Source organism: Echiichthys vipera (assembly GCF_963691815.1).
Source record: "Echiichthys vipera genome assembly, chromosome: X".
In the NCBI taxonomy this organism is placed as follows: Eukaryota; Metazoa; Chordata; class Actinopteri; order Perciformes; family Trachinidae; genus Echiichthys; species Echiichthys vipera.
Genome location: NC_139825.1, coordinates 24,449,520 through 24,471,240, shown reverse-complemented (window position 1 = coordinate 24,471,240; position 21,721 = coordinate 24,449,520). Strand labels below are relative to the sequence as shown.

General features: G+C 38.2%; 2 protein-coding genes across 3 annotated transcripts in view; one reads left to right on the top strand and one right to left on the bottom strand.

Moving 5' to 3' along the window:
- Positions 1–3,761: 3,761 nt before the first annotated feature.
- ptgis (prostaglandin I2 (prostacyclin) synthase) lies at positions 3,762–11,094 on the bottom strand. The gene is made up of 10 exons (XM_083939079.1): positions 10,982–11,094; positions 10,414–10,537; positions 9,904–10,079; positions 9,652–9,798; positions 9,439–9,551; positions 9,164–9,345; positions 5,975–6,137; positions 5,488–5,669; positions 4,926–5,077; positions 3,762–3,991 (listed from the first exon to the last, which is right to left on the bottom strand). The coding sequence occupies exons 1-10, from the start codon at positions 11,053–11,055 to the stop codon at positions 3,832–3,834; spliced, it is 1,473 nt and encodes a 490-aa protein (XP_083795205.1). The 5' UTR covers positions 11,056–11,094; the 3' UTR covers positions 3,762–3,831.
- Positions 11,095–16,649: 5,555 nt separating this feature from the next.
- The window catches only part of LOC310965316 (SLIT-ROBO Rho GTPase-activating protein 3-like), a 40,729-nt gene continuing 35,657 nt past the window's right edge, over positions 16,650–21,721 (top strand). For both annotated transcript variants that reach the window (XM_083938836.1, XM_083938835.1), the window contains exon 1: positions 16,650–17,170. In XM_083938836.1, coding sequence (XP_083794962.1) covers positions 17,104–17,170 — 67 coding nt within the window. In that variant the 5' untranslated portion in view covers positions 16,650–17,103. The remainder of the gene's footprint in view (positions 17,171–21,721) is intronic.

The following is a 21,721-nucleotide window of genomic DNA, read 5'->3' as shown; positions in this document are numbered from 1 at the left end:
ATAAAAAAGAAATGGTTAGTATTTTAGGATCATTCAACTCTGAACTTATAGGGTAATAAAAGACTTAGGTTTGGGCCCAGGGGTAGTTTAGATTAGTGGTTTCCAGTGGAATCTGACAGGTCACAAGAAGATTTTAGAAGAAAAGAAGAAAACAACACCTATTTAGATTTTTCTGACTTCCTAGTTTTGCCTTTTTATAGTAGATGCTTTCACCTCTTCAGGTCTCTAAAAATCCTTCAAATAAAACAGTCCAAGAGGGCAGAGTCACTGTTTTTTTTAAATCCTGGTCTTACCTGGTTTGTCATGCGAGTCCATGATTATATTGATATATTGAATATTGGCAAGTATGCCTAACTGCTGAAGACCATAATTCAAAATCACTGATTTCTGCCACTTCAGATTAGAGGGTGTTAACATTTTTAACTCTGAAGACATAGAGACGTCCCAACCAGTCAACCCTACCTCGGTATCGGACTTGTAAGGCTATGGCTGATTTAAAACACTAGGTGTTGTGTGTTTTTTAAGCCTATGAAATGCTGATTATTGTAAATTTGGTAAGAAGTGTCAATATTTCATCACAGTCACATAATTTAGTTTACAGCTATAAATGTGCAGCATCTCTTGTCATTATCACCACATCATCTGGTTCCTTGGTGGAGAGGAGATTGTTTGGCTCAGGATTTAGCTATTTGCTGACAACTTGAAGCTTCCTGACATCCTCCAGGACCCATTTTTCTTCTATATGTTCACATTCTATGTATATATTTTTTTGTCTATACTGCAATTTTATTCTTTTGGTGCCATATATTACATGTCTGTCCGTCCTGGGATAGGGATCCCTCCTCAGTTGTAGCCAACTTCCTGAGGTTTCTTTAATTTTTCCCCGTTTAAAGTTTTTTCCTTCCTTTTCCAAAGTGAGGGTCGAAAAGGAAAGAGGATGGCATGTGCTGTACAGATTGTAAAGCCCCTTTAGGCAAATTTGTGATATTTTTATGAATTATTTTCTAAATACTGTGCACTCTACTTTAAAACCTCTTCAAACCCAGCATGGGACTGTAAGCTCCTTTGAAATAATTGAAAATTACTGGTTTCAAAAGGCTCCTGGGGTGTAAAAATTTAGCATGCAAAATATATATATATAAATTATTATCCATAGTGTTATTATCTACACTTTCACTCATCAGTTGCTGTTATCGCAAATAGTATCATCTTTAAATGATTTCTGAATCTACAATAAATGATGTAGGTTCTTGAGATGACTCATGCCTGATAGCAGTATGCAAAATAATACATTTCTATTTGGAGCTAAGAAAAATATCTGGGAACCATAACACCTTGTTGAATACTTCCCACCAAAACTAACTTTAAACCAACTGGCACTGATATTTTTGGAGACATCTTCTTAATGGTGGATGATATACTAATGTCATTATCAATAATACAAATATGTATCTTAATGATTGTTTGTAGTGAGTCATCTCTAGAATTTGGTTGATCACTGCTCGCGACGCCCATGCAGTGGTGTGGGTGGGGACGCAAGACACCACAGTGATGATGGAGTGTGGTAAAAGAAGTGAGCGCTGTCCACTCTAATGGTGCTGAAACACCAGGAAGCGCTGTTCACTCCCTGAATCACGGCGAGTTCCCTTGGGAACAAATAGCCTACATATTCTCCGACAATTATTTCATCCATTTACTGACTGCAGACGTGGCACGAGCTGCACATTTTTTTTACATGCTGTTCATGTTGTTTATGTCTGTGTGATGACAGCGTGGTAGCCCAACAACAACTCGAGCCTGCAGATGTGATCTTTGATCGCTTTCACACAAAGTTTCTAACACTTTACAAACACAAATAGGCCTGGGCGTTATGACAACATTCATTAAAAAGCACATAGAAAAAAAAACACACAGGGTGTATAATTGAGGATGGAGATATTTCTATGTAGGGTTTTGGACATGCAGTAACAGGGTGCGGGAAGCAGTAAAAAAAAAAAAGGAAGATTAATTTGAAGGAGCCTCCACCCTGCTGTTTTACTGAAGTCAAGGCTTCGATAAAATAATTTAGCATTAAACGATCCACTATAACAAACAGTAGGCTATCTCTGCCTTTGTAGCTTACTGTATGCGCATCTTAATTGAGACTGTCTCATTGTGATGTTTCATCTATAACTGCAATTTTGTGAATGCAAATCCTACACGTTAAGCATTTATCTGTTTTTCAAAGGCTCCATAATGGTGCCGTTTTAATGCAGAGTAGTCCTATATACCACTGAAAATCTATTACAATTGTTAGGTTACATATAAGATGAAAATAAGCTTTAAAAAAATACCGTAGTGGGTTGTTGTCATCCTGCACTGAATCAAACCAGCACGTACCGCTCTGTGAACAATCAATCCGCTGGCACAAACGGAGATGAAGCAGAAGCATTTTTTTTAAGGAGGCGTCGTTATTGGTTTACTATTGCGAGGGTCTAACCCAATCCATTTCCCCCTCCTCTGCCTCAGACATGGCAGAGAGATCCTCAGCACGATCTACCGCCTACCCGCCGGTTTCCTGCTCCGCATATCGCACCAGTGTTTCGCCCCGAAGATCAACAAGTACGCCGAGATCCTATTTCGAACAGACTACCTGTGTTTCCTAGTCAGCTGTGTGAGGAGACGCCGCATCCATCTGAAGGTGGATCCATGGCAGCTCAGCGCTCTCTTCCACATCTCGTTAACTCTTTCTGCACCGCGCCTTGAGACTGGATTCAAAAGACTTAATGTTGTTGTGCTTAGGGCCGGGTTGTAGGCTACTATTCAGATAGAAGCACAAAGGGGTAAATATAGGTTATGATATCGGGTCATATGATCTGAAGGCACAGAGCCAATATCATGAGCAAGAATCAATGATGGTCAATGCATGTTCAGAGAAAAGGATTTAAATATTAGGGAACTTAAGTCCATTGATTGCAGCTTAATTAGACAAAAGGAGGGTTTACCCTGCTATCTTCACATAGAAGTATTTAGATCCCTTATATTACATTCATGTAAAAATACAACATTACAAGTAAATGTCCTATAATGAAAATTATAAAGTAAAAGAAGTATCAGCAGCAAAATGTACCTTAAGTTCCAATACTAAAAGTACTCATTCAGCTGAAAATTGCCCTTGTGAGTGATATATTATGACATTATAAGAGTTTTTTACTGTACGGTTTCAGCGATATACCTGTAAACTGACAGTTACCATCTCATACTGTTGAAGCCCTAGTTGTAGCTGGTTGAGCTGGAGCTAGTTTACTTTATATAAGATTGGGTCATTCAGTCCAGTGGTTCCCAAACCGTAGATCGAACCCCCTCCAAAGGGTCACAAGACAAATCTTGGTGTGTAGGAGACACAAGTCCATTCTCACTGATGTGTGTTTCACATTTCTGTGAGTTGTTAAACTCACAATTACGGTGAGCACAGAGAAACATATCCCCTTTAGCTGATGTGTGAGAAAACGGCCTTCTGCTGTCAAACTCTGCTCATAAATTATTCTGCGCAGTGAAGGTCAAAAATCCAAGTGTAACAATAAGTGTGTTTTTGAGTTAAGACTGGGACTTTGAAGCCAATAAATGTTCAACCCAAAGTATGAAGGGCCAAAATAAAAATATGAGAAATATCTCAGGTTTATATCATTTTTCCTTTTTATTGAATATATTATTAACAAACAACCTACATATGATATATACCATAGATGCATTTAGTGAATATAACAGAATAAATAGTGCTACAGTACATATAACAAAAACCTTTATCAATCAACAATTTTACAGTTATATACAGTTAATCAAGTTATGGAGTTACATTTCATGCTGTGTCTTCTTCAGTCTGTATCGGACTTGCAGGTCTCCGTCCGGCTGAAGCATCCCAAAGCCATAGCGACTGGGATTCACTGGTGGCAGTTTAGCCTCTGGGTCGCACATCTCCAGATCAAGATGGGTCAAGAGCAAGAACACAAATCTAGAGACACAAGATGCAAAAGATGTTTAGAACAAGCGACAGAGCTCCCACTGATAAACATGACTTGATTCATTTTTTGTGTCATTAGGCAAAAATTCTGTACACTTTTGTTCCTCCTTGTTTACAGGCCCGCCCCTTCAGATGGTGAAAGCCTGGTTCAATGGGGGAAAATCTGGCAGAAAAGGTGGCAGTTAACAACTGCCTATGCTGCAAACACTACAACCCAACAGGGGTTTAGTCTTTTGGGTTGTAGTCTAAAAGAGTCTAAAAGTCCAAAAACAAATGCAATATAGCATTGAGATGGAGAGAAAAGTATGCTAATAGTTAAGGGCTCACAGCTGTGGCTCTCAGCAGCATTTTCTCTCCATCCATTTCTGTGACATGCTTCACAGAAATGTTTAATTCATAATCATGAACACTCATTCAGTTATTGTATTAAGCGGAGGCATACGTCAGTGCTTGTCTGGTGGGAGGGGCTTAGGACAGAGAGGGGAGAGCTGCAGCAGAAGGACTGAATTTTCAAATTCTGGCATTTGTTTTTTGCCTTTTTTAGAAAACTGCGTACCTCAGCTGTAACTCACTCCCCCTTTATGCATGTAAGGGATTACAAGGATTAACCTTTCACCTCTGCAACTGGATATGTCTGAAAAAGACACTCTCCCAAACAACTGTCCATTACCCTTATCTTTTTCATAATTCATTACAGAGCAGAGGTGATTACTATATTACAGCTTGTTGCTAATAATGACAGAAGGCATGAAGGCAGGACTGACACAATAATAGGGGGAATGTTGTGTGGAGATGGATTTTGCTGGTCTGGTAATCGGGGTGAAATTGCAGGAAATGCTTTGATCATAAATCTATAATTTAAAAAATCCAGATACATCATTGAAAGATACACATCTAAAAAAAAGCAGTGGATTTTTTCACTCACTGTTTAATGGTTGTAACAGCGAACTCTTTCCCAACACAGATGTTTCTCCCCGCCCCCCAGGGCATGGTGTAGTACTTGAGCCTTTTTCCATCTTTGTAAAACTCATCCCTCACCGTCATATCAGCATTTAAGAAGCGATCATACTTGAAAATCTGTTAAGAAGAGACAATACAAATGGAACAAAGGCATAAGATATGTGCATTATATCATGCAAATAGGCTTGATAATACGTCTCCTGTTAAGAATAATGTTCAGTTAAGAATAATATGTAGTTACTACCTCTAACCAGTGAAGACAAATAAACAAATGAACATTGGGAATTTGATCTTGCTCTCTTGCAACTCCTACTTGTTTCATTTGTAGGCATTTAGCAGCTCATCCCAAAGGATGTATTCTGTCAGTAATTTAAATCACACTGCTTAATCCTGCTCCCTCAAGATTGCTCTATGCACTATAATATGGCTTTAACAACAACTACGTGTCATGACAGGGGAGGCTCCATATCCCTCAAAATGTTACAAGACTACAGCATCTCGCGCTGTCTTGCTACACACAACAGTACCTGTGGTTCATGGTGTATCTGTTGGTCCATTTGAGGGCTGAGAAAGGGGAAAATACACACTCTGTCCCCCCGTCTGAGATGGTACTCCTGTCCATTGGCCATGTGCAGGATCTTGTTCTGTACCACCTCTCTTCTGATCATTACCGCAGCGGTGAGTCGCAGGGTCTCGCTCAGAACGCTATCTGCAGAATGGAAAGGACAACAGAGTGGGTGATGTCAGAGGGGCGTCAGTGTGAGTTAAATCAGCCATGCCCCCTGTATTAATTTAGAGAGGTACAAACATTTGCACAGATATCAATATATGAAAAAGAGAATAATTTTTTAATTGAATCAAAGGTCAGACTTTTTTTATTTTTTATTTTATTGCTACTGATCTTGTTATTTCCAACAAGTCAAATGAGCCTTAGTTTCCATCTCAGTGGAGTGGCTAAACCCCGGGCTCAAAGAGTGAGGTAGTGAAAAGGATCTGCTAGCAGCTGTTACGTACCAAGCACAGGTGTGCTGTGTGCTTCCAGAGGGTTGATGTGGGGGTTCTGCAGAGAAGTGTCCTGTACAGTAAGGCCTCTGATCTCTGATTTAACAGCCTCCATGGCCTCAGGGTAAATGAGCAGGAAGCCAAGGAGCCAAAAGGCAGCAGGCCCAGCGTTGCACTGAAAGGAAAAAACACCCATCTTAGCACAAACTCAGTCCTTCATATAAGCATCTACTTTAAAAACTGCACAAGAGTCAATGTACATTTTATAAATGTGCCAATGGGAAAATACATACAATACAATGTTTATAATATAGAGATACTTCTTATTATTATTTTTTTGCAATATAATATTTCCATAGCTCTCTGCAATGCTGCTGCCTGAATATGACTGATATAAGGAGAAGTCAGTGAATCAGTCCACACTTTGTAGACACTGCTGTCAGCCTCTCGGGAAGAGACACCTAAGCCTGTCAGACAGTAATTGCTGTGGGTTAGGGGAGCTGTTCTTCTTACCTCTGCACATCTCAGGTCAGCTCTCCATTGACAGCTGGGGCAAATGCTCAAATGCGACTAAAGGTGCATCGGAGTGACTTCCTGCACGGTTAGACCTTCAAAATAAGCAAATCTGATGGTCCAGATAATGATATGTGTCTGGTTACCTTAACAGCAGCAGGGTGGGGATTTGGGGGAGTAATAGTTTGGCAAATTGGGGAATCCACAGCACTTACATGTCTGGACTCTAAATATGTAGTTACTGTAGCTTTTATACTTCCCTTTGTCTACGGATTAAGTGAGATATAACTTGTTATTTAGTAATAGTAGCAGCAATATTTAAAGGTGCTAGTAGGCAATTTTGTCACCTTTGGATGGAGTCAGGCTAGCTGCTTCCCTCCATTTTCAGTATTTATGCTGCTGCATATTTAGCATATAGAAATGAAAATAGGTACTTTTTTTTATCTAACTCTTGGCAACTCTCCGATAAGCAGTTTCCCAAAATGTGAAGCTATTAATTTAGGGTATAATATTGAAAGCTGTATACTGAGATAAGATAGGAATGCATGAAAACAACAAAACTAATGTGGCAGCCAGTGACTTTGTGCTTTATTTTGTATGAAGTGACTTTCTCTTGAAAGTGACTTTCTTTTTACATTACAGTGTGAGTGAGAGTGTAGCAACACATTAAATCATCATCTGCTCTAGAGGGAAAGTAACTAATACGTCTATTTCAGTCTATACATGTTTCAGTCAATAAAATTGATTGTCTTAAAAATGGAAAGCAACCACCAGCTTGTGCAGGACTAACAATGAGGTGGCAGGTGGTTTCAGTGAAATCATAGCATTGCACTCTGAAAGGTCTGCCTGTAACACATGTATAAGCCACATTCACTCTTGCACATCCCACTGGTGTCACATCTAATGCCTCTATTCTCTGCAGTGGTGCTCCAGTTTCCGTCCCAGACTTAGACTGTGTGCTTAAATATCCCAGTATATGTGATAAGGCCCAAACAAACATGCTGGAGGAATAGCTTTGCCAAAGCAGCAGAGCATCTGAAAACCAGTGTATTCACTGACATGCCAACCTATACCTGAAGGAACTCCTCAAGCACCCTACGCTCTGGTACCTCAAACACCCTCCAAGTCTGAAGAACCAAGCTCCGCACAATGGGTGATCGTGCCTTTTCCTCGGCTGCTATTGACCAGGCCACCTGAGGGCCCCGCAGGACTACAGTCCTGTTCACCAAAGCCTTCTGCTAAATGTCTTTTAGATGTTTTCCTTTTAACTTATTACTTATTTTTCATTTTACCTTTTATTTTTATATTGTTTCTGTTCTGCTCTGTAGCACTTTGAGATTGTTCAATGTAAAGTGCAATAAAAATAAAATATATTATTATTATTATTATTATCATCATCATTATTATTATTATTATTATTATTATTATTATTATTATTATTATTATTATTATTATTATTATTAAGGCTTTTCCACACGCTGTGGTGTTACTGGCTGAACAATCATTGATCCAGTGAGACTGGCAGGTTTACAGAGGGCTGAAGCTATTACAGCTAAAATGTAGCATAGATGAACAGCAGATATAAGAGCAATCAAACAGCTTGCTATCTCCTCCATGTGGCAGCACGAAGCAATGACACCATGTTGATCTGAACTTGTCTTGAATAGTAATTTTGAGGAAGCAACAATTCTGTACTCACAACTGTGCTGCCAATTATGGAAATGTTGTACACTGTTGTACACAATACTTATGGATGAGTGAGGTGTGAAGTCTTCCACAAGACAAATCTAAGTATCTAAGAGAGTACAACAACAACCCCTATATCCAAACATACAGGTTAAACAGTGGAGCTGCATTGTATTAAGCAATAAAAAACCTGATTGATGGCAGAAATTCTGTATCTGAGTGCAAATAGGAAAAACAGGAAGCAGCTGAATAAGAGATTTCTCTTACACACTTCAAGTACCTATCACGGCATAGTTTGAGACATGGATCAAGGTCAATAACTGCAAAATGAGATCAAGTAGACTTTACAGAGGCCCGCAGACAACATTTAAAAAGAGAGAGGATTGAATGTGTGAACACTTCTCTTTGTGCTGTATTACAGGGTTAGCAGACTATGTGGTCTCTTGCCTTATCTAACACTGCACAGAAAAACAATATATTGTTACAGAGACGAACTTCAGTTTCTATCCTTGCAAAATTCGAGGCCTTTGTGTTTTCCCTCAAATGCACAAGCTCTCAGTGACTCATGGGAAGCATTGTATTTATGTGTAATTACTAACCTCAAACAAGATAAGGTCATGGAAACTGATTCACATAACTGTAATTGGCAAAACTCCACTCTGAGTTACAAGTTGAGGCAGATAGCTCTGAGTAACTAGCAGAGAGGAATTCACTGTCCCTCGCTTCTGCATTGTTTGCAGGCTGAGCACCGTGGAATTCAAGCATGTAGCATGGGTGTGGAAAGCTTATGTTATGGTATCATTCTGTGGCCTTATGTGTGTGTGTGTGTGTGTGTGTGTGTGTGTGTGTGTGTGTGTGTGTGTGCGTGTGTGTGTGTGTGTGTGGGTGTGTGTGTGTGTGTGTGCGTGCGTGCGTGCGTGCCTGTGTGCGTGCATGTGTTTGTGTGTGTGTGTGTGTGTGTGTGTGGAGGGGGGGGGGGGGGGGGGTTAAACCGGCTCTCACCTGTGTGGTCCACAGCTGCAAGAGTAACGCTCTTTTCTGCATTTCTTCATCTACTCCCTCTTCCTGCAGAAAATGATGGTAGCTTTGCTGCCAGGAGCCTGACTCTGACTCTCCGCTCAGCAGGTTTGGTGAGAGCAGCTCCCACAGTCGCTCCCGGGATAAGTTGGCTGTTTTCTTTTCCCCTGTTGAAGATCAGACAATACATTATTACACACCATAAGAAAACCGAAAGTACAATCCTTTGACAGTCCTTTGTTTGTTATTGTGCAATTTACCTCGGTTGAGTGAGCAGCGGGCCAGTTTGGTGAGGAGATCATCAAACTTGCGGAACTCATTGTAGACTGCAGTAGCATTGTCTCTCCTCTCAAACAATGTGAGATATCCGGCCCTGAACACAACAATACATTGTCCTGTCTGCCACTCCAGGTAGTATAAATAATGACATCGTTCGACTTACAGTATTTCGCTGGGATAAAATGCTGTATTACCTGAAGAGTAAGCTGTAACAAAGACTAAAGAGTCCATCCTGTCTCCACTCTGCAGGGCCACAGTCTTTGTGGTCACTCAGCAGCAGCTTCTGAAGGTAAGTGTTCATGGAGCTGCTGAGCTTAAAGAGACTGAGGCCTTGGAAATGCCTGAAGAAAAAACGCATAGAGGAGATTTGCAACACTCATTTAAAACTGATTGAGTGTAGAGTTGAGTGAAATGTGGGGTCAATGTTTAAAAGATGCATTCATTACCGTTCCATCCATTCCCTCTCATCTGTAGGTTTGACACTCGTCAGCTGCAGACTGAAGATCCTTTTTATGAGCTGGTTTTTGTTGCGGGTGAAGTCCAAGGAGACGCTGTCATTCATCACGGCATCGAAAGAATTTGGGTCCAAAAGCACCGTCACATAATAACCAGCAACACGAACCTAGGAGGACATCTACTGTATTTATGTGTTTCAATATTCATATAGTAGTTTTTTTTCATATTTTCAAGTGTAATGGGCAGTCTGTTCAGTGAAACCTTTTTTTGTACTGCAGTACTAATTTCAGCTATATTCAGATTAAAAGCATTATGGGGGACTAATTAACTTACCATCACCACAAATTAACATTTTGTTGCTGTCAATGAAACCCTGATTAGCATCTGATAAGATTAGATCACGAATCAGATCGAAACAGCTTCTCATTTCCAGAAACTGAGTGCCATTTCTGAAGACAAATGTTCTACATCCCAGTTACACAGTCTTTATCAGGACTTACTGTGAAAATGTCCCCATGCCTGTCTTTCATTCGGGCCAAAAACTTTGCAGCATCTTTTCCAAACTCAAGAGCGTGCCCCAACCATGGAAGCAATCCTTTGTCCAGAGGTGGCTCATTTTTCTGTCTGTCAAGTATAAGGGAAAATTACAACAGTGTGATAAAGTTGGTTTATTTACCTTTCATTTATTCATGAATGTCAACCAACAGGTTGGGAGTTATGTCATAAGAGCTTTCCATGCAGCATGTAGCCATAAGAATAATTCTGAGGTTTAATCTCTTATGTTACAAAATTCAGAATATCTGCATTAATAGTCAGCATTGTTTAGACATCGAAAATGCTTCAGTTAGATTATATTAATATATGAATTAAAAGGTATTCTAATTAATATGTATTACTGTTTTTGATTAATATCAAATGTACGTAACTTTAGAAAATAACAATAGTAAAGCTTTTCTAAATCACAGTATAACAACTTCAAAATATGCTTTTGCAGACTTTCAGACTCAACCTTTGTTAATAATCTAATATGTGCAAATAATATACATTTTTTTAAATGAATGGCTTTACCTTGTGCGAGTGGAGTAAAGGAGAACTAGTATAAGCAGCAGTCCGTTAAGTGGTAAAAGTATTGTCCATAACATGTCTGATACTTGTTCTGTCCCGCAGATAATTTATTCCATCGCTGATGGCAACTCTCTTATATCTTTGAGCCTGGCTCAACTGTACCCAGTACTTGGCTCGAAGGCGTGGAAAGGTGTGGCTTGTGACACAAGGTGTTACACAACAGTCAGTGCATAGTGTCAGACGAGCGGGGGAAAAAAAGAAAGAAAAAAAAATGTCAGACACCACAAAAACTACCACACCCTGAGTAAGTAACACAAACTTACTCAAAATGCCACCTATCTATTTTTACTATTTAGAGTTAAGTTCACATTAACACCTTCCAGAAGATCTGTCTTTTACATTTACAGTGCGTGGAGAAGCAGGCAGAATATTTCACAACAGTGACATCATCAAGGTTAAGGGTCTCGTGTTTCCTTTAGTAAGTGATGTTAGCCGGGCACACATATTTCACAAAGAGTGTCATAAAGTAAAGTCATCAGGGTTTGTTGATGTGAACTCCTGTGGTGAAATGTAACAAAGTAAATTTACTCAAGTGCTGTACTAAAGTACAAATTTGAAGTAGTTGTACTTGAGTATTTTCCTTTTATTCTACTTTATACTTCTACTCCACTTCCTCTCAGAGATTGCAGATTCAGTGACATTAATACAAAATATAAAATCAACTACAATGTTTTACAAATAAGGATGCTCTGCAGTATATTAAGTAATCAAAATTAGCTCCACCTATACCAGTTGCAACATTAAAGTGATGAACACATTAATGCATTAATTAATAAAACCCAATAATAAAGTACATATTGTTCAGAAATAAGTAAATCTGCATAATTACTTTGGGTACTTACTTTATATGTCATACTGATACTTCTATGCTTTTATTTGAGTAAGATTTAAAGAGTGTTTTTACACGGTAGTATTGATACTTTTGTTCTGAGAAGCCTATTTCTACAACTACTGGTGAAAATCTTCCTATGACAACATTTAAACTCCCTTCAACATTGTGAAATTTCTTTTTTTACCTCCCTGTAGATCACTTCCAGACAGTCCCAGGGACGAGTCCCTACTGATGACACTGAAACCAATGATTAATATCATTCTGAAGAACAGATGAGCTGTCACAGGTTTTGTTTATGCCATACTGTCATTAATAACTAAAATGTTCTTATGACGAAATCAATACAATGACCAATTAGTCATGCGTTTATGTGACAGTATCAAACCTTATTATATTATATATAATTCATAATTATCATGAGACATATGGCACATAAGTAAAATAAAAACAAAAGTAACAAGTATTTTGCTACAGCGTGCTTTTATGAGATGTCCTTTTTATTTTTTTTATTGTCTCTCTACTATCTTTTTACCTTATATCTGTTAATTTCATTTTTATTAATTATTTGTCGTTTTTACTGTTCGTTTATCGTGCCTTGTTGATATATATGTACATGTGTATGGATCTCTATGTTCTGTTGCCTTTGCTCTATTTGTTTGTAAACTTTTGTTTTTAAAGGTATTATTATTATTATGTAGACAAGCTTGTTTGGCGTGTACACTACCAGCAGAGGGCAGTCACGCACTTACTCACTGTAGTCTCGCCTTTCAGCAGAAGCTCAGCTGTGATCACACGGAAAAAGGGAAGTCTGTCTACGATTTATTAACGTTACTTCAAATAAAAACCCTCACAGCTCAACAAACAGCCCTAAAGGAACTCCTCAGCAGACACTTGTATTATTAAATGACAAGTAACGTTAGCGTCAATGCGGCGGGGCTTCACTCCAACATATTTGGTGATTTAAAAATTCAAACGATATATTATCCCGTCAAATATACTCAATGGATGTGAATGATGAGTCTGCAGAACAATAGCAACTGAGAGTATCCAATATCATGTTCAATGAAGTGAGTAATTATAGTAATTTGAGAGGTTTTCAACCATATTTTTTGTGTATTTAACACTGGAAGCCGCATTGTGCTCTTCTCTAACTGACCCGACAAGCGACAAGGACTTGAAACTTCAGTTCCTACTACAGCAAACACTCACACGGCAAAATGCACCAATATACATACATACATACATATGTAAATAAAATTAAAAAAAATGCAGCAAATCTAGACGTAGACGGGCAAATACAAAAAGATCTATAATAGAATAGAACAGAGTTACTTTAATGATCCCAGACTGGGAAATTATTTTGTAACAGCAGTAGTGGGTCAGCAAATAAAAACTTTGTACATAACATAAATAGAATCTAATATATACATAGTGTGTATATCCAGCGCACAGTGTCTTATAAACAATAAACAATAATAACATATACAAAAATATATATAAAAAATATGCAAAATATACTATAACAATAATAACAATAATGATATATACAACAAAACAGTAGAGAGACCAGAGTTCTCTGTCAGGCAGAGGTAAGAGAGTTTTTATATACAGTGATGGATTGTGACAGGAAAGAGGCTGAAGCAGCCTTCTGGAGAAGGTGCTCCGCTGTCTGACCAGTGTGAGTTGGAGAGGGTGGAGAGGATTATCCATGATGGATAACAGTTTTTTCAGTGTCTTCCTCTCCACCACAGCCTCCAGAGTGTCCTGTTTGCAGCCAATCACAGAGCCAGCCTTCCTGATACTGTTTCCCCAACAAACCACAGCAAAGACGAACTTATTTAATATTGGTACTTTTGAATATATTTTTTTCTGAATATGGTTTAGAAATGTTTTTAAATAAATAAAATAATAAATATTTGTAGGCTACAGTAAATTTACACCACACATAATAAGGTATAACATGAAATTATCGCCCAGACACCCTGTGACCTTCCACACACACACACACTCACACACACACACACACACACACACACACACACACACACACACACACACACACACACACACACACACTCACACACACACACACACACACACGCACACACGCACACACACACACACACACACACACAGACACTGAACTCAATTTTCATTCCACGTACATCTCATTAGTTTATCACAGCATTTTGCCGTGAACTTGGAACATCTCATCCGGCAGTGTAGCCGTAATCGTAACAAGAGTTTATTTCTTTTTAATTTTATCTAAATTAGGCTACAGATGTACCGATGCATCAAATGTCAAAAAAATGTACCTACAAAAAGGATATATTCACTGTCTAAGCCTCTCATTTAGGTCTGAATCAGACTTATACTGTAGTCTCATTCTCCCAAGGGAAGGGAACGGACCAGCAATATACATAATGTTATGTTAATAACTGCTTCATAAAATGTGGGTGCGGTGCAGGGGAAACAACGATATAAACAAACATGTCATACAATGTCACATAGCGTACAACAAAATGGTTAGCACTTACCAGTTAGTCTCAAATAATTTACACCCACTTTTTATTATTATACAGTTTATTGTTTGAATGCCTGGTGATTTGAACCCTGTCACACACGCAATCTTTATTAAAACCAGTCATCCATAAATTCCATAAGTTAGGGGCGGAGGTTCAAATCGGTTGTTTATATTTCTATCTTTTTCTATATCGACTCTTTAACAAAAAAATGTATGGTTGGCAATTGGTTCACTACATTTGTTCAAACTTTTGTGAGAATGGTTTAGAAGGCATTGACAAGTCTTGTAACTTTATGGACAAACATATGCATGCAGCTATTAACTCGATCAGTTGCTTTTAAACAGTGGAAATATGAAGAATAAGCTAGGCTATATCAAATACAGTATTGTATCTATAATTACAATACAAAAACAATGTTATATACAATAACCCTGCAGTGTAAATTAGATTATGCAAATGATCAGTCTTGATTAAACATTAACTATATTTTGGTTAAGGATTAAATAGTAAACACATAAGTCAGTGTAAAGTCATCTATTCTTAAATTATTTAAAAAATACCTTTGATCACTACTCCAGTATAAAGACTGCTGTGATTTCTTTTACATTTACACAGTCACAATCTTTATTCGAGTCCTGAAGGAACCTAATCTTTTCTAGGTGGACCATGTCTGATCATTGCCCCTGTAAAGGCCTGTAAGTGGATGGTGTTAAAGTTACCACAGCCTACTATGACACAGCTTCTTCACATTATTTTCAAACCCAAACCAACTTTTATAAGGCTTACTCTGAGGCCAAAGATTGGCAAGTTATATTTAGTGGAGATTGGACAGTGACAACTGAATGGTTCTCCAGCAGATTCCTCCTGGGCTCTCTCCCAGGTTTAGCAGTTGTCACAGGCTGACAGTAGCACACAGATTTCTTGTTAATTGAGTGAAAAGGGAGAGCAAGATTTCTCGAAACAATTCAAATTGCAGTCCCAAAACGAGAGTGCTCAATAACCCCTGTCCTAGACATCAGTTTGAGACACACAAAAAACACATTGTGTAGGATCGAAGACGTGGCCCACAGTTGAAGCCACAGGAAGTTAGCATTTGTCAGCAACTGCAGTGAAGAGCACTGAGAGGGAAAGAGCAGGGCAGAGTGACACATTGAGCCATTCTGACTTTCTCTGGGGAGATGATCCATCACCACTGTCAAGTGTTGAAACTGTGGAGTGAGATACTTTTCTTTGACCAGCATATCATTGGGTTTTAGACTGTTGGTAAGGGCTGCAGGGAGTTGTAACTGCACTATTCACTATTTTCTGACATTTTAAATGGATAATCAAATGAGAAAATGATTTTAAATGAGAAAAATAATTATCAGATAGCTGCTGCCCTCGTGTTATTTTGCTAAGGCTTGCTGAATCAGTGACTTATTGATTGTTTTCATTTATTATTATTTTTTTTAATTTATGGTCTTCTATTATTCATTTGTCGTTTTTACTTTTTGTAAAAGCGTCCTATTGTATATCTTGCCTTGTTGTATATGTATATGTGTGTATATGCATGTGTGTGTATGGATTTCTATTTGCTTTTGTCTTGGCTCGGTCTGTCATAACACTCTGTAAATGTTTGTTTTTAAAGGTGCTATATGAATAAAGTTATTATTATTTGGAAACTGAACTGGTCCTGCAAGTCCCTATGCCCTAAAAACTAATTATTTAAGATCTTAAAGTCTTAAGATCTAATTTTTTGTAATTAAATAACAATACATTACAGTATTATAGGGTTAAATATTTACACAATGTTGATAAATAATATTCAGCAATGTAAATATTATGACTTAAGGCAATAATAGAACTATTTGAACAGTCAGTCATTTAATATGATAACACAAAATATTGTCCAGCCCTAAAATAACAGAAGCCAGGTATTTAAAAGTTAAAAAAAATGGCTGAAATTGTTGGACAACTAAGCAGAGCTATCAAATCCTGATCACCACCAAACTATTTATATATCCCTTCAGCTATTTATGTATAAGTATATATATATATATGTGTGTGTACTTGGCAAAGGTTTACATATCAGTTCACTCGGAAACATCTTAAATCACCAATGAGGTGAAAAGTGGTGAGGAAAGGAGGGGGTTGGAGGAGGAGCATCAGAATGACTTTCACATCCATTCAGCCTTTTTCTGCAGCAGCATTGCACTGAATTTGCAGAGAGCGAGAGCGAGAGAGAGAGAGAGAGAGAGAGAGAGAGAGAGAGAGAGAGAGAGAGAGAGAGAGAGAGAGAGAGAGAGAGAGAGAGAGCTGGACATTTGCTGTGCAAAAGGAGCAATGCTATTATCGCCGAGGCTTCCGTAGCTGCTCCCTCCAGAGTTCACTCCAGGCTTTTTTTTTTAATTAAATGCACATCAAACGTGAATGGTTTCTCGATTCACCGAAGAGCACTGGTGAAGAGGAGTGGTCAGGGACGGAGAGATCATGATGCACTTTTAGGCTCGACGTCGCCTTGAACGCAGCAGCAGCAGCAGCAGCAGCAGCAACAACATCGCAGAACCTCAAGTGCGTTTAATCTCCGAAGTTGTGTGAAAGCGGGCGATGATTCACATCTGATTGTTGCCCAACTATCCGGGGAGGACTGCAGACGGGCTAAACGCTGCATTGTAGCAACCAAGACGCTCGATTCCTGCCCGAGGATTGCACAATCCGCTCTCCCCAAAATGTCATCTCAAGCGAAAGTCAAGAAGGACAAAGAGATTATTGCTGAATATGAGACCCAAGTGAAAGGTTGGTAACGTGCAAGGGCCTGATCGCATTGTTATTCTGTGTGTCAAGGCACTATTGCGTAACTTTACCACAAGCTTTAATATGGCTTTCAGTGTGCGGTGCTCTGGGCGGGACATATGGCATAGTTGCAGATGACAGCCATCTATTTTTTATACGTATCTCTTCGGAAAATGTCTCATAAAGTCACGTCATGATACGGCTATTACTTGAATGCAATGATTAATAACTTGGCTGAACCGGTTTCTCGGTAGTACTGAAGATGACTGTGCTCATCAGCCATGCCAAGCCCTGCATGTGTGGCCATGTAAGATACTGGAGCTTGATGATTTGTCTCAAAGTGGTATTTCTGCGAGTCTGCTCTGATGCTGCACACCCAACAAGGGAATGTACCAATTCACCTTGGACGATATGCCCAGTAGACTGGAGGTCATGCATTTTTTACAACTTCTTTCTAGAAATAAAGGTAGATATAGGCTATACATTAAAGTATACTGTGGCAACCGATGTAATTTAATAATAAACAATATGGTGTGTATTTTCGTTACACTCCAGGACAAAGTGTATAGCCTAGAGAATTAGCAGGGAGAGGGGGTGCTTGGGGAGATCACACAGCAAACAGTTCAGAAAGTCCATTAATAATGAATGCTGTCTGTATGAATTATGAACCATGAAAGGATTTTACTGTCTGAAGCTAACTATGTGGCTGGATGAGCTACCAAGAAGAGAGTCAGGAAGAGTGGCACACGATGTATAGGTGGGTTGTCCTCTCCGCCTTTTAGAGACAATATCAGTCGGTGTGAACTTGCATCACCCCTCTTACAGTTGTGGCATACACTTTTCCTCAGAATTAAGTTATTCAGTTACTCAGAACAGCTGAGCTCAGGCAGGCCATCTTAAACCAGGATAATACGCTGTTGTACATATTGATATTAGTGTTTCATGGATTGTTCTAATTATTGTCTGTAATGAAGCTAATTGTTTCAGTATAAAAGAGGCCAATTCAGATTATCGTCATACAGTATACAGTCACAGGGTGCAAAATCAGCCTATGCTCAGATCCTTTGATTCTAAACACCCGAATCCAAACAACACAGTTCACTCTGGCAAAGAAAACACCAATTTAAACTTCCCCTGTGAACACTGTGAGGGTGTGTGTGTTGAGGCCTAATACTTCTCAAGGTGTTCGTCAATGTGGTCCGTATTCCAGGTGGGGCCCAAATATTGTAGCAGAGTTAGCATAGTCTGAATTGAATGTCTATGGACACACTGTGCAAATGAAATGTAGATCATGCAGAATCCTTTTTTATTTATTTTTTTATCTTATTGAACAAATGATGGTGTTGAAGGAAGATTGTGACTTTTTTCCACATTTCTTACAGGCAGAGCGTATTTATCAATTTAGCACAATTCATACACTTTTTATTTCAAAGTTCATAACATGTTTTTAAATGATAAAAATGGTGAGAATATATCAACTATATTCTCTGTCCACTTAATATGAAGCTACAGTTAGCAGCCAGTTAGCTTTGCTTAGCGAATGACTGAAAGAAGAGCTAAGCAGCTAGCCTATTTCAGGGGAGTGTACCCTTCCCCGGGTCCAATGTTTCCCGCTTTATATCTGACTGGGGAACATCGGACCCTTTTTTTTGAAAAAAGGTCCGATGCTCCCCGCTTGTCACAGAAAGGGTCCTATGTTTCCCGGTCTGTTATTGTTTTCCACGATCACAGCTGAATTCCCCGGCAAATAGGCCTATGTAGACCCTATCTAACCCTGATCCAAACCCTGACCTCTAACCCTAACAAAATGCTAAATTAAATCAGAGAAGGTATAGGCTTATAGGACCGGGGGAACATAGGGATGACCCCCATATTTCTTAGCCGGAGGCAGTGACTTACTGAAGTCAATAAGAAATAGCTCAGTACACAGAAAACTTGTTGTTTCTACACCTTTACATTTTTCTACAACTAAACATACAAGATACAAAATGTTCCTGAGTTGCAGAGATGCAGGCAGTTTCGTCATCTTTGGATGTAGCTGATTCAAGGCTTTATGCTAAGCTAAGCTAACTGGCTGCCGGTATCAACTTCATACTGAACATACAGACATTAAGGTGGTATCAATCAATCACCTCCTCTAACTCAACAAGAAAACCAAAAAGCTTGGTTCCCAAAATGTATATACTTTTGCTTAAAATATTTTGCATCCATCTTTTAATTTAGTGCTTATTACCTTGAACGTTCCTACGTGCATGGCCTGAGCTGGATATAACCGAATGAAAATGTTGTTATCAATTTGATATCACATCCAAAAAGACATTAAGCAAAGAACACTACATGTTTGTAAATGTCTTTATTATTTTGGAATTGCATTAGTGTTTCAGTCCAGCAAAAATAATTTAAACATATTTCAAATCCATAAAAACACATAGAAATTGGTGACAAGATGCCACCGCAGGCAATGCTGGTGTTGATGAAGTCAACAGGGTAGGCTCTATCTGTGCAAATATGTGTAAATATTTCATCAAAGTCCATCTCTGCTGTTGTTCATAGAGCGGGAATGACCAAACCTTGTTAGCATGTGTCTGGAATGAACAGTATGATTAGCGTTTTGCAGACAGAGGTGTGGTTTGCTTTCTCACCATCACTCTCTTTGTCTGTTTGTTTGTTTGACTCCTTCACTCTGAGTCTTTCACATACTCTCTCTCTGGTCTCCACACCAGCTTTGTGGCTGTGAGAGAGCCATCACAGCTCCGTCTCTCGTCTCAGTTTCAGGGAAAGCTTTTAAGCTGACATCTTAAGCTCATTTGCAAACTGGGCTTAGATCAGTTTTGAGCTGTGGGGGCTTTACTCTGACACTGACACTAGCCTCCAATAATGCTGAGTTGCCGACTGCACTGCAGTTCAATCAGACACAGAACTAATGCACTTATTTGCGCTATTTTTTAACATGTCACATTTTAGCAAACAACAGCAACAGTTAAACAATTATCGCTGGTGTGTGTGTTTGAGCTTTACAAGTATGGGCTTCTACAATTATTGTCACATGTCATCCCTGATTCATTGATGACATAATTGTAACTCATGTACAGCTTTGTATCATAACTTTTATCTTAATCATTTTAGTCATAATCGCCAGAAACACATTTTTCTTGTTTGTGACTAAAACATGATTTGTCTTCCTGAATTGCTCAAAATACAGGTTTGTTTTTACAGCATTTGAGTGAAAAAATGTTTACCTTTTAAGGAGTATAGTTTAGTATATATATATATATATATATTATGTATAGTATAGTTGACCAAGTTGAGGTATCTCTAAGCTTCCTGCTGACCCTGAAACCGAAACACAAGGAAATGAGGGGATACCATTTATCATTCATCATATTGTAGACTTACTTCTAGGCAAAATTATCTTTAATGCCATTTGATCTGTTTGGAGCCCAGCCGTTTTAGTCTTATGCGGAAAGAGTACATTATAAACCATTTATTAGATTAGCTGTTGCTGAGGAAACCTGGCAATGTGGAAGTTGTGTAAGAATGACTTGACATTAGGGCCGGACCATTATTCATTATGATAATTTATTGTCTTTTGCTGAAATCGTATCAAGATGAAATCATATAGAAATTCACAGTACTTTTCATTTGTCGAGTATTTCATTCACACAAGGGTATACATAAATAAGCTTTACGATGTGGTTATTTCTAAGCCTATTTATTTAGTGAATTACCAGAAAACATGCTGTATCATGAATCATTCTGCATTGGATAGAAGATTCTGGCCATATTGCCCAGCCCTATTTGGCACCTCTCAAAAGATATATATATATATATATATATATATATATATATATATATATATATATATATTTATATATATATATATATATATATATATATATATATTTATATATATATATATATATATTTATATATATATATATATTTATATATATATATATATATATTTATATATATATATATATATATTTATATATATATATATTTATATGTATATATATATATATATTTATATATATATATATATATATATATTTATATGTATATATGTATATATAAAATTGAAATAGGAAACATTTGTAATCTTTTCCTAATACTGGTTTGGTGACAATCCGACTCAGAAAGTGGCACCTCCCTCCTACTGTCTGCTATGATATTCACTGTAGACGCATTCTTCGTGTAGCGTGTAGACACAGCCCTCTTTTTGTATGCATAATAATGAAGGAATGCTAAGACTGATACTGTTTGAAATGTCAGAGTTGCGTTACGACAGTGAAACAATATCTTTGTTTTCAGTGTCTTGGTAACACTGTTGCTGTGATGACATTAACATACCCACAGTTGAGCGATATAAGATTTAAAAAGAGAACCGCTTTGAATTCTGCTCACTACATCCTGGATTTCTCTGTCCTGCGGTTGCACAAATAGCAATGCCTTGTCCTTGTTGGAGATATTACTATGGAGAGAGACAGAGAGGGATAAATGTAAACTCGAACAAATAGACTGTAAAGGCATAACATAGTCATTACTAAATTC

What these genes read in the sequence shown, in the direction of transcription:
- ptgis (XM_083939079.1), bottom strand. Translation starts at nt 11,055, where the DNA reads ATGTTATGGACAATACTTTTACCACTTAACGGACTGCTGCTTATACTA. An exon ending in TGTTACAGCTTACTCTTCAG is followed by an intron (nt 9,552 to 9,651) that starts GTAATACAGCAT and finishes TGTTGTGTTCAG; the next exon opens with GGCCGGATATCTCACATTGT. An exon ending in ACACAGCACACCTGTGCTTG is followed by an intron (nt 5,670 to 5,974) that starts GTACGTAACAGC and finishes TCCATTCTGCAG; the next exon opens with ATAGCGTTCTGAGCGAGACC.